At 38.8% G+C, this 13,418-nt stretch overlaps 1 protein-coding gene across 3 annotated transcripts in view; it reads left to right on the top strand.

The window, feature by feature from the left end:
- Positions 1-13,418, top strand: part of LOC131431572 (protein phosphatase 1 regulatory subunit 14B) — a 154,307-nt gene extending 140,889 nt beyond the window's left edge. For all 3 annotated transcript variants that reach the window (XM_058597374.1, XM_058597373.1, XM_058597375.1), the window contains exons 3-6: positions 1,700-2,048; positions 2,121-2,195; positions 11,006-11,047; positions 11,446-13,418. In XM_058597374.1, coding sequence (XP_058453357.1) covers positions 1,836-2,048; positions 2,121-2,195; positions 11,006-11,047; positions 11,446-11,487 — 372 coding nt within the window. In that variant the 5' untranslated portion in view covers positions 1,700-1,835 and the 3' untranslated portion in view covers positions 11,488-13,418. The remainder of the gene's footprint in view (positions 1-1,699; positions 2,049-2,120; positions 2,196-11,005; positions 11,048-11,445) is intronic.

The raw sequence follows: 13,418 nt of genomic DNA, 5'->3' as shown, positions 1-13,418 counted from the left end.
GTGACTATAATCAGAGTGGCGACAGCTGTTCGTTTGGAATGACAGCTCCCAGTTCCAAACGAGCAAACGACCTGTCAATTCAATGTAAAGCTAATGGAATGTTTTGAATTGTTGCCAAAATTACGGATGAGATGTCGTCACTCTGGTTATAGGCACTCTAGTAGCAACTGTTGAGAATAATATTCTGTTGTTGTAGTCTAATATTATCAGTATATCGAATAAAATTTGAATATCTAACACTTGTGAATTATTTACAGCGAAATCAAAATGCGTCCATACTTTCTGGGACAGTCTTTATCAGTATAACATTTTGAATAGCCGAGAAATCGGAAATAATAAACCGAGAATTTGGAAAAAGCTATCTTTGCCGAAATTTCAGTAAGCTTCGCGGTTCGTTTTCAGCATTTTTTTTCGCCGAGATCAAAATTAAGTTTTAAGTGTGTGTAATTTTGAAATATTGTTTAAACAAAAAGTGGAATTAAAAACAAAAACATGGTTTTTTGGAGGAACCTTTTTAACTTTTAACGGTAATGAGAAAGGTATCATTTAACCACTAGGGGGGTTTAAATGGGGTTTTCATTCGTATTCAAATAACAATAGCAGCTAGAACAAATTATGCAAAATACAGTCCAGTCAATCGAATAATGCGCCATTACAATCAATACTGCGAACATCTTGACCTTACTATGTCAAAAAATCAAATCAAATCTCAGCTTTGTCGTAGAAATAATGCGTAGTATGTAAGCGAACATTGTAAACAATTTATATGTAGTCTACATTTGCTTGACGAAATAAATAAAATAAATAAATTTATATAAGATAAAATGTTTTCTCGTGTTTGAGGATCAGATTTTTTGCATCTTTTTCTCAAGTTCTAATATTGCTTCGTAATTGAAAACCGGGCTAAAGTGTTTCAGTTGTTAAATAAAAATTTAACAGAAAAAGTACTGTTCCTAAAAATATCAAAATTCCATCTCTTCGTCGATTCCTAGTTGAACTTTTGTGTTTATCATAGTCGGTAAAAGTTGCACCCTATAGCGAGTATCGACTTGGAGGACGGCAATGCTTGATGCGACGTGATCCGAATTTCGAACAAAAATCGTGAGGGGTGAAAACTTTTGGAAGGTTGATATTTCCTAGTGGACTATATAATATTCTTTTTCTTGTCAAGAATCGAGATCCAGTAAATTAGTAATCCCATCTCGTAAAAAGTGACACGTTTCAGTGATTAATACATCAAATACAATTTCGTTGTCGATCGAGGGAATTGGAAAATTATGTGTTCAATTAATGGCATAAAATCTTTCAATGGAGAAAATTCCAAAAACGATACGGCTTGGTAGGTAGGTTCCCTTTCCCGCTACAAATACCGTGAAAAATTTAACCTACCTGTAGCATTCGATTGTTAGCTAAACAATTTAATTACATTCCGCCCGAGCTTATAGACGAATCAACCTACTATCCGGCACCATAAATTATCCAAATTAGTCCTAATCATATTAGCTAGTGATCAGTTAACTGCATGCCCCGCCACCATCGGGAATCCGTTTGCGGCGCGATAGAATCATTTTGACACCGGGAGCGAACACCCGGGATTTTTCTTTGTGCCATGTGCCGACCAATCCAATTCAACATACATATGAGTATTAATTTAGTTCTCCAAATTAAAAACATTCTTTTTGCCACGTTTCTTTTCCAGACTGACCCCGGACAGCCAGCCTGTTTGCCGAGAGAGAAGATAGGTGCGGAGGCAACGGGAGGACCCACCACAGTCCTCGAGAATTTAAATCAGACATTAAGAGTCAGCTTTTCGGAGGAGGACACAATAGAGCGCGATGCAGTGCGGCGTTGAGACCATGAATGAATGCGAACGATCGCCGGGTCGCACCGGTCTGCGGGTCAACTTTACCGAGAAGGGTGAGGTGAAGGAGCGCCGGGAGAAATTCCTCACCGCCAAGTACGGTTCGCACCAGATGAGTCTCATCCGGAAGCGGCTGGCAGTGGAAATGTGGCTGTACGATGAACTGCAGAAGCTGTTTGACCCACCCGTAAGTAATCACCGGCTGCTTTCTCGGTGTTATTTATTGGTATCATTTCCTCTCGTTTTTTTTTCTCTTCAGACGGAGGCGATAGATGTAGATATCGACGAAATCCTCGACATGGACACTGATGATATCAGAAGATCTCACTTATTTGTAAGTAATTTATGATTAATCGATATTATTTTTTTTCTTGACCATGTTTTGCGAAGCAAGTTTGATTACGACAATTATTTCGGGCTTTTGCACCCACCGCATAAAAAAAATCGTTCACTGCAGGGAGTAGAAATTCAAGTCCATTTGTGGATTCTGTGTCATGTCCTAAAGCATGTCCATAAATAAAGATATTTGCTGACACGTTTATAACATTCTGTTAGCAATGAATTCCTAAAAGAAAGGACAAGATCAACTTTCTTCCATCGTGTGTATTTACTAAAAGCCATGCCATTCTCTATTTTCGGTTTGACAAATGTCATAGAATAAATTAAATCGCTCAGAATTTATTGCATTTTTTCTATGGCCATTTTCGTTGTACTCAGTCCGTTCACTCATTTGCGATGGAAACTGAAAGTAATTTTACGTCACTCTCTTTCTCTTCTGCCCACGCGTAGATTGGAGACTGTTTAGTATTCCCTAATGTGTGCGCCATTTATTTCTTTATTCTTCTGATTGTGACGCTAGTCTAGTGTCACTTATACGGTTTTAAATGTTTGCTTTTTTAATTCACACCGATACGACAATTGTGTTTGTATCTTTTATTTTAACGTAGTGGTTTGTATTGTCGTCCAATCCGAGCATCAGTCACAGCAAGATCTAGACCAAACAAAAAGACTGAACCGTCAACAGTCGGTGTGTGAATGACACAGCCTATGGATGGTGGGCAATAATAGAATTTATGTTTGTTGTTGATGAGTCAGTTCATCGAGCCCGTATCTCGAATGTACGGCAAGTTGCTGCGTTCTTTCACAACCGCCAACAAACAGGGCATTTGACTTTGGTATTGAAGATCACGCGCGCAGGATGGATGCGGTGCAAAACAAAAAACAAAGGACAACTCCCACGATTCGAAACGAAACGGCTTGGACGACGCAAACCGTAGCACATGACACCTCAGTTCAACGGCTTTTCCTATTTGGGGATGGCTTTGATCATCTCCAATTGGCTATGATGATTTAATATTTACGACGTGAACTTCAGAGTTTCGGTTGTTGACTCCAGAAGAGGATTGTGACTATTTACACTTTTCTGTTGAGAAACAAAACGGAAACTGAGCTGTTGAAAAATAAAGGAACCAAACGGTGATTATTTTGCTAGATCTCATTGGGTTGCTATGACCCGCTCGGCCTTTTGGCTACCTGAGCAGCCATGGCTACCAAAATTGATTCAGTGACGGCTGTCAAATTCAATTTGGCACAACATAGTCGCCTGTATCTTAGTTAGCCGAGCGTTTTCATCTTTTCACCTTCGCTGAAAAGATTTCGATGTGTTCGTTCGAGGTGTAGGTCTGGCAGCGGTGAGGCAGTCGGTCAACAGAATGGCTGCCAGCCATAGGGAAGAGTCTCATAAAGCGTCCCTGCTAGTCAAAATGCCCCGCTTCCTTTCTTAAGCATTCAAGACTTTTCTGAACCAAAGTTTTATCACTAACACTATCTTTTCGTAGGATCTTTCTGCTATGTGAGTTTGGTATTGTCGTTTGTTGGAAAGTATGAAAAAACTGGTATGGTCATTTAGGGGTTCTCCTAAGTTTGTGCTTTAGGCACATAACCGTTCTTACTTCTCTTTACGTTTCGTCTTATGGCGTTTTCGTTTTTAATTTGCACTACACCGGTGCAGTGCTACACTGAGGCATGAATAAACGAACAAAAATGACGAAAACATAAACAGTAACCATTGACTACAATACACGATTCCATTGCACAGAGCTACACCAAACTTTTGATGAGTGCTACACCAGTGGTATCGGTGCAGAAAAAGTGTAGCACTGGTGTAGTGCAATTGGTAAAAACGAACGGTTTCAGTGCAGCTTTCGCTACACCAGTGTAGTGCAATTTAAAAACGAAAACGACATTAGACTCGCCAGTGCAGAGCAGTTCAAATTGAACTGTTTAAGTTTGCACTAAGCAGTTCAATTTGAACTGCTCTACACTGACGAGTCTAAGACGAAACGTGAAGAAAAGTAAAAACGGTTATGTGCCCAAAGCACAAACTTAGGATAACCCCTAAATGAACATCCATACTATTTCTGCCTGACTTTCAATGGTAAATCGAGATTTGAAACAGAAGCTAATATACTAGGATTCCCATAGAAATAAAGGCTTACAAAACTACTAGAAATTTTGGTTTTAGTTGCATCATTAATTTGGTAAGCAAAACTTAGAATCCTAAATTCTTGATCTTGGACCTGCTTTCAACAGAAATAGCAATTAGAATAAAGAATAGAATATGAATGAAAGGGTTTAAAGGAAACCATCCCAATAGGAATAACATTGGAAATTACGTGACCGGTTTCACGTGGTTTAGAATTATCGCGAATAAAATATTCAACAAAAATTTATTTCTCTTTCACTTAAAAATAATAATTTAAAGTTAGATTAACGGTATGCAGCAATACAACATTGAAATTATATTTCAAAGATCATTAGATTTAGAACACCATTTTTGCCTTACTCATATAGAAATGTTATGCAATCACTGTGAAAACCGACTTTTGAATCAAGGCCCGGAGGACCGAGTGTCATATACTATTCGACTCAGTTCGTCGAGTAGGTAAAATGTTTGTGTGTGTGTGTGTGTGTGTGTATCGTTTTCTTTGCGCTAACTTTCTCGGAGATGGTTGAACCGATTTTTACAAACTAGATTCATATGAAAGGTCTTGTAGTCTCATACAAAATTCCTGAATATTATTTGGATCCGACTTCCGGTTCCGGAATTATGGGGTAAAATGTACAAAAAAATGTGAAAATAAGTGCACCAACTTTTTTCGGAGATGGCTGAACCGATTCTCACAAACTTAGATTCAAATGAAAGGTCCTGCGGTCCTATACGGAATTCCTGAATTTCATCCGGATCCGACTTCTGAACCCGGATATATGGGGTAAAATGTGTTAATAATTTTATACCTTCACCTAAAAGGGCGAAAAACCGTAAAAATTTTTCTAACTTTTGCGAGATCTGGAAGATAGGAGGTTTTGGACGTAACTCTCTGCTCTGATAGAATTGCGCATGAGTTGGTGAATTGGCTCGTCTCCGATGAGCTCGAACCTTCGTTGCCTGATCATAAGTACATATTCTTTGATCATTCAAACGTTAAATTTGATATTATCACATATCGTAATCCCAAATCTACAAACTGGGACCTCTATGAAGAGGGCTTGGCGACTAGATTTTACGGGTACCAACCAACAATTGAAACCCCAATTGATTTGGACAATGTCGACGAGACAAATTCACTCATAGTTGCAGCATATGAAGAGGCTTGTCCACTTCGGATTGTGCGAGCTACTAGAGGAACTCTTTGGTGGAATGCTGAACTTACTAGACTAAGGAAACTATGCAGAAGAGCTTAGAACCACCGACGCAGATATGGGTCGGAGGCATTCGTGGGCTTACAAAAATGCTCTTCGATCGTCTGAGCGAAGTGGTTGGAAAAGCCTCTGCACAAATGTCTCTAGTCTCAACGAGGCTAGCAGATTAAATAAGTTACTTTCGAAGTCTAAGGACTTTAATGTCAGTTAAGAAGAACTTCAGATGGTGAACACTTGTCTGATGAAGGTGATGTACTTCACTATCTTTTTAACACTCACTTTCCAGGATGTATGGATCCATCACTGACAGCTCTCCCCGAGACTTTTTCAGGTAGTTACGATTCTTGGGCCCTTGCTCGAAGCGTTGTGACGATTGAATCGGTCAAATGGGCAGTTGAGAGTTTTGCTCCGTACAAGTCTCCTGGAGAGGATGGAGTTTTCCCAGTGTTACTGCAGAAAGGGTATGAACATTTCAAACATGTTTTGAAGAAAATACTTACTTTTAGTCTTGCGACTGGATATATTCCAAGAGCCTGGCAGGAAATAATTGTCAAATTTATTCTCAAAGGCGGTCGCGACACTTATGAGGAAGCGAAGAGTTTCAGGACTATCAGTCTAAGCTCATTTCTCCTTAAAACAGTGGAACGCATAGTAGATCACTATATCGGGAATGTTAGTTTGGGCGTGCATCCGCTACATGGAATGCAACATGCTTACCAGCGTGGAAAGTCCACTACAACCCTGTTACATGATGTTGTGTACAACATTGAAAAAGCTTTCTCACAAAAGCAATCTTGCTTGGGAGTTTTCCTTCAAGTATCACAAATTGGATACACGCAATGCTTAGCAATCGACTTCTTTGTTCATCGCTTCGGCAAGCAGAGATTAGAAAGCTGAGTGTCCGTGGGTGTCCTCAAGGTGGTGTACTATCCCCACTTTTATGGAACCTAGTCGCTGATGGTTTGTTAAGGAAACTTAATAACCTTGGATTTCCGACTTATGGTTTTGCCGACGATTATCATATATTGATGACCGGTATAAGCATTAACACTCTCTTTGATTTAATGCAACAAGCCCTGCGATCTGTTGAACAATGGTGTTGTCAGGTTGGATTATCTGTAAATCCGGGCAAAACATCAAATGGTGCTTTTCACTCATCGTAGGATAATTACAGGAGCTCGTCCGTTGCAGTTCTTTGGTTCAAAGGTCACTGTGGTCGATCAAGTTAAATACGTCGGGGTTATTCTTGACTCAAAACTGAATTGGTCTGCTCACATTGACTTCAGGATTAAAAGAGCTTACATGGCTTTCGGCCAATGCAGACGAGCTTTTGGAAATTTATGGGGACTCAAACCCAGATATATTCATTGGATCTACACAACTATTGTTAGACCAATTTTAGCATATGGATGTCTTGTATGGTGGCAGAAAGGAGAAGTCGCGACAGTTCAGTCAAAGCTAAATCATCTCCAAAGGATGGTCCTAATGGCGATGACAGGAGCATTCACGACAACTCCTACTGCTGCTCTAGAGGCGCTACTGTGCATTAAACCACTACATGTGTTCCTAAAACAAGAAGCATTATCTTGTGCATACTGTCTTAAGGTTACAGGGCTTTGGAACAGTAACCCATTAGATTATGCTACAAGCCACACTCGCTTGTGGTCTCAAATGGTTACGTGGGATGAGTATTTACTCGCTCCTAGTGACCTAACTCTCACATGCAGTTTTCCTTTCAAAACATTCAATGTGAGCTATCCTCTTCGTGAGAAATGGTTGTCTGGTTGTCTGGAACGACAACTTGATGAACACATAGTTTGTTATATGGACGGTTCTCTGTTGAATGGTCGTGCTGGTGCTGGTGTCTACTGTCGTGAAATGAGGCTGGAACAGTCTCATTCACTTGGTAGATACTGTACTGTGTTCCAAGCAGAAATCTACGCAATTCTGTGGAGTACAATCGGCACTTCAGCAGAGGATCTGTGGTAAACGAATTTATTTTTGTTCCGACAGTCAGGCAGCTTTAAAAGCACTCAGTTCGAATGACTCACGGTCGAATCTAGTGATCGCATGTCGAACTCAATTTGACTCCTCAGCATTCCAAATGCTGTTTATTTCTTATGGGTACCCGGCCATTCTGGTATTACTGGAAATGAATGGGCTGATGAGTTGGCTAGAGCCGGTGCAATAAATGATTTCGTTGGTCCTGAACCAGCTTTACCACTTTCAACTAGTTGGATAAAGCACAAGATTCGTTCTTGGGCTGCATCCAAACATGCCAGCTACTGGCGCAGCTTGCAAACTTGCGTTCAGACAAACGCATTTCTACCAGATTTAAATCTGAAAATGCCAAAGTATCTACTGCATTTTTCCAAGCATCATTGCAGTATTCTGGTCAGAGCTCTGACTGGACATTGCAAACTCAATTATCACATGGCTACTATTCAACGTGCTGAGTATTATTCGTGTGATTTGTGTGAATGCGACTACGGTACTTCATATCATCTGATATGTAACTGTCCCGCATTGACGCAGCTACGTATCCGGGTTTTTGGTTCTCCATACATGGTTGAGTCTGTGTATGCGGAGCTAAAATTGAAGGATATTCTCTCGTTTCTCACCCAATGTGGTAAGGAGCTATAGTCAGAAGGGTTCATCGTTCTTCCTGGAGTGAATGAATCCCTTTTGTATTCACCTTATATAAGGTTTAGCAGATTGTTTGGCATCCTTTAGGGGGTACCGAATTTACTTCTGCTCGTACATACTGCGAATCGTTCTGCATTCTTCCGGGAGTGCAGAATGATGTCGCTTTTGTAAGATCTCTAAATTCTCTCGGGGGTTGGAGGTTTTATTAATAACAGACTGTTCGGGACCTCGTAGAGGTTCAGAATTTACTTCTGCTTCCACTAAATGTGATACTCAGCAGATTGTTCAGCATCCCTTAGGGGTGCAAAATTTACTTTTGCTTTTATGTGTTTTTGTGTCGTCAATTTTTCCCATCCTCCTAATCCAACCCTTACCATTTCCTTTCAATCCTTCCCTCTTATATATCGGGAAAATGATGCTAAAAACAAATTGATGGCAAGGCACAAATCTCCAAATATCACGGGGAACGTGCCATTTGAGCCAATTTGTTCTGATTCTTGAAAATAGCTGGCTATTGGTAGAACTCATGGAAGAGAAAACAGTCTAACATAAAATAAAATTTAAATTGGAACTTCAATTGACTTGATACAATGACAAAGAAGTTTCATGTATGTAAGGTCACGAGAAGCAAGAATGTCGCGAACTGGGACATTGGATAGTCTACTTTGGGTACGCAAAGAATTTATTAGTTGAGATCTGACATCACGATACTCCACGCATGTCCAAACGCCATGATCAATATCGCGATAACCTTCGCCACAAGCAAAATTATTAGTCTCGGAACGTCCGATTCGCAGGAGATGTGCATCTAACGTGTAATGATTGGACATGAGTGTGGACATCACACGAATGAAGTCCCTACTCACATCCAGTCCCCTGAATATAGAAATATAGAAATCGTTGAAAGCAATCGGTCTCTTATCAATTTCACCCTCAATTGCACCACGTTTGGCAAAACTATCGACTCTTTCATTGCCTGGAATGTAACAATGAGCCGGGATCCAAACAATTGTGATTTGATAATTATTGTTCAATATGTCGTTCAGGCACTTTTTTATTTTGCCCAAGAAAAACGGTTCATTTTTGCCAGCGTTTGAACGAATGGCTTCAATTGCACTCAGACTATCTGTGAAGAGAAAATAATGGTTTGGAGATAATGTGACGATTACACTCAAACTATAATGAACTGCTGCTAACTCTGCTATATAAACAGATGCAGGTTCTTGAAGCCTAAATGAGACCGAAACATTATTGTTGAATATACCAAACCCATTAGCCTCTTCAATTCGTGATCCGTCCGTGTGAAATATTTTCTCAGAGTCAATATGCCTGAACTTACTTGTAAATATTTTTGGGATTTCCAACGAGCGTAGGTGTTCCGGGATTTCACGCACTTCGCGCTGCATGGATGTGTCGAAAAATAAAGTTGAGTCAGGGACATTTAGGAGGCTGACACGGATAGGAATATATCTTGAAGGGTTGATTTCCTGTGGCATATGGTTAAAATATACTGTCATGAATCTTGTTTGAGATTGAAGCTCAACTAGCCTTTCGAAGTTGTTAATAACCAGGGGATTCAGTACCTCACATCTTATTAGCAGTCGCGATGAAAGCTCCAAAAAAAAGACTCATTGTATGTGTCGAATGCATACAACCTAAGACAATTCGCAAACAACGGTACTGAATTCGCTCCAGTTTGATAATATGAGAGTTTGCAGCGGAACGAAAACAAACGCATCCATATTCCATCACTGAAAGTATCGTTGTCTGATACAATTTTATTAGATCTTCCGGATGAGCACCCCACCAAGATCCTGTTATTGTTCGAAGAAAATTTATTCTTTGTTTGTATTTTGTTATCAGATGTTACCGGAGGTCCCACCAAGGGTTTGGAGGCCTTCTGTTAGACGATGGATCAAGAAATCGTTTGGTTTGGGCTTGTTCTGCGGCCTCCAGAATCGAACAAATGAGGAAGTCATATTCTTCAAGTGAGGGGAGCTCTTCCATTGAGTTCAAGGTACTTGAGATACTACTTTGGTATTTAATCCAGTCGATATTTTTTGTCAAATCATATGGAATATTAACTGAATTAGCAATGCTTTTGTTACAGCTAATTGAGATGATGATTGGTAAATGATCACTACCGTGTATCTAAATCAGGAAATACTTTCCAGGTGCAATCTAGTAAAAATTGAAGTCAAGCAAAGAGATAAATCTAATGCACTTGGACGTGCAGGAGGTCTTGGGAACCGTGTCATGCTACCCATATTTAATACCGTCATGCTAAAATTGTCGCAAATATTATATATTAGAGATGATCTGCTATCATTGTAAACGGAACCCCACATCATTTCGTGCGAATTGAAATCTCCCAGAATCAATCGTGGAGCAGGGAGGGCTTCGACCATTTCATTAGGCTGTCGCTGTCCAACTTGAGCTCTTGGAGGAGTATGAACCGAAGCTATACAAATGTCCTTTCCTTCTATGCTAGAAGTCGAAGGAAAACACTTGTCAATTTGTATGACACAGTTTTTTATCTTATTATTGGAAAGTTTTCCTTCATGCCATCGTTTAAACTCTAGCCTATTAAATAATTTCAAATTCTAAATGTATTTTTATCAAATGAACTGACATTCTACTCACCTGCAATAAAACCAAAAAAGTACTCGTGATACATTTGCTTCATATAACATAGTTCCACCTAATTGGCAACTGTTGGAAGGTTATTGGCAAAATACATAGCACAATATTTTGCCCGAAAATTCTAACTACTGTTTTTTTTTTTCATATTTTCAGAGCCTACTGTCCGCATGTAAACGACCTCCTCAAGACATATCGGTGAGTGATATTCGGTTACTGTCATTTGTTTCGATCTAGTCAGCATGCATGCCGAATAAAAAAAAAATCAGTTGTTTTTTAATCAGTTTTCGCAAAAAAAATCAATATTTTCTTCCCAGTCGTGACCTATTTTATTCCTCTGTCAATGCAATCCACTATCTCTGATGGGGACAAGGTGGAAGAAAAACATTCCGATAATTAAATATCCTGTTTTCAAACTAACAAAATCATCCTATGCTTCTCTCTCTCGTAGTGGCACACTAAACATCAATTCTCTATCGTGCTAGTACTAGAACGAATAAGTTGTAATTAACGTTCTATACAACGCAAGCCGGCTCTCAACACAGTACCACCATACTCTATCAATCAACTGCTAATTTTTGTTTTTTTACTTTCAGAAATTCATTAGCGATTTGCTGGACCGAGCAAAGACCCTCTGAGCTGGACTGGTCATTTCAGTTTAAATAATGTAATTTAACAAAAAAAACTTCACAAGTAAGAACACATTTTGCTAAGGAAATGAAAGTGGTAAATTAACCTTTCGAAAGACAGTAAGACAACACGTAAGATCAATGAATCACAAGTGTCGTTTATCGGTAAGATGAACTAAAAACAAAATGTATTTGCAAGACATAGGCTCAACGCAACTAATAAAAAAAATCGCAACTGAATTAAACATTGAACTTGGTTTCGAGCAGCCTTGGCCAATGTAAGGTTAAGTAACTGGATAAACTCGTAGATGAATGGTTTAAGCATCTAATATTAAGAAGGGAACTGTTTTGCTTCAAGGTTAATTGAGTTTAGTGATTATTTTACGTTTGATTAAGTCAAAAATCCTTTGTTCAGCGGAATGCTTTAGATCAGGCTGCATTAGAAGTACTATACAAAACGAAACAAAGCATGACGTAGAGAAAGATTTAATTTTTCTCCAAAGAATACTTTAATTGTACGAGAATAACACTTCATAAATTGAGTGAAACATACAGAAAAAAAATAGACCGATACAAATTATCCTGTAAGTAATTTAAGGGAAACGAAAGCTTCCACTTGTTTGTTAACTATTTTACGTTTAAGTGTTCCTGAATTCTTATATTCTGTTCAGCAAAGTCCGTTTTATATTTTCATTTCGTTTGTGTTCCATCAGTTCGTTAGTACATTATTCTGTGGTCAAGTCACTGTGCCAGGATTACGCCGTGCTTCCCTCTGGTTGTGTGATTGGCCAACCGCTCAAATCAAAAGATCATTTTTTGTCGTTTAAGCTGTTATAAGTTCGAGACTTATGTGAATAATCCTTAGTCTGTTTGCTTCGGAAATACAAAAAAAAACGAAAGTCGTAGTTCAGTAAAACTAGTGATTCTGGGAGTTAAATTGATTACGGAAAGAACATACAATTGATTGAGCATACACGTTGTAAAATAGGATCACAGACGCTTCTACAAAATTTGATTTGGGACTTTGCTTTTTTTTCAATTCAATCGATAATAATGACAATGCGTTAACTGCTGCCGCTGCTCGAACATTTTTTATCATTAATCATCATCATGTTATCATATCATCGAAAAAACGTAGAAAAATTTCAACCAATTATCTTAACATAACACATATTACTTCTTCTAAAATAACAGTCTATAACAATGCGATGTTTGGTAGTGTGTTCACTGTTCAACTACTGAAGTACTATACATCTTCACAGAGTACGAATGATTGCAAAACTTGGTTAAGAATTGAGCTAGCTCTCACCCATCCTTATTAATGCTGTCAGTAACACCCTAAACACTAGCGAAGTAAACTATCTGTCTGTGAAGGTAGCAAAATAGATCCCTCTAGACACATACACAAGAACAAAACAATAGAAATGTAGCATTGGAAGTGAACAACAGAAAGAAAATTCATAGCTTTAGCTTTTATTGAATGATAAGAAAAACAAAACCTTGAAACCAACACCGTAAAACAATTCATTGATCCGAAAACAAAACGAGCCAAAGCAATTATTGACAATTTTGACGACAGCTTAGTTGGTCGTAAAATCGGCATTGAATGTCCTAATAAATGTGACCCATGCACACACCGAGGCACACACACAGTATTCTACATCCCAGTGTGAAGTAAGTTACTAAACAAACAAAAATAGGAAAATATAGGCCCGTATTAGACGACGAAACCCATTCATGTGTATTATAACTATAGTGTCTCAATATGCGGTTTGATTTTTTTGTTTCGAAGGAAACTCAAACGTACACACACACACACACATGTGCAGGGTTTGTGACAAATATATAAAATACAAGACAGCATAAAAAGCGATGTGGATTGACAGAAACATAACGAAAAAGCGAAAAATAAATTATGAAATTTACAGCAAAATACTGAA

This window comes from Malaya genurostris, chromosome 2 (genome assembly GCF_030247185.1).
Source record: "Malaya genurostris strain Urasoe2022 chromosome 2, Malgen_1.1, whole genome shotgun sequence".
Classification (NCBI taxonomy): Eukaryota; Metazoa; Arthropoda; class Insecta; order Diptera; family Culicidae; genus Malaya; species Malaya genurostris.
The sequence above is the reverse complement of the archived record's forward strand: the minus strand, read 5'-3'. Positions and strand labels throughout refer to the sequence as shown.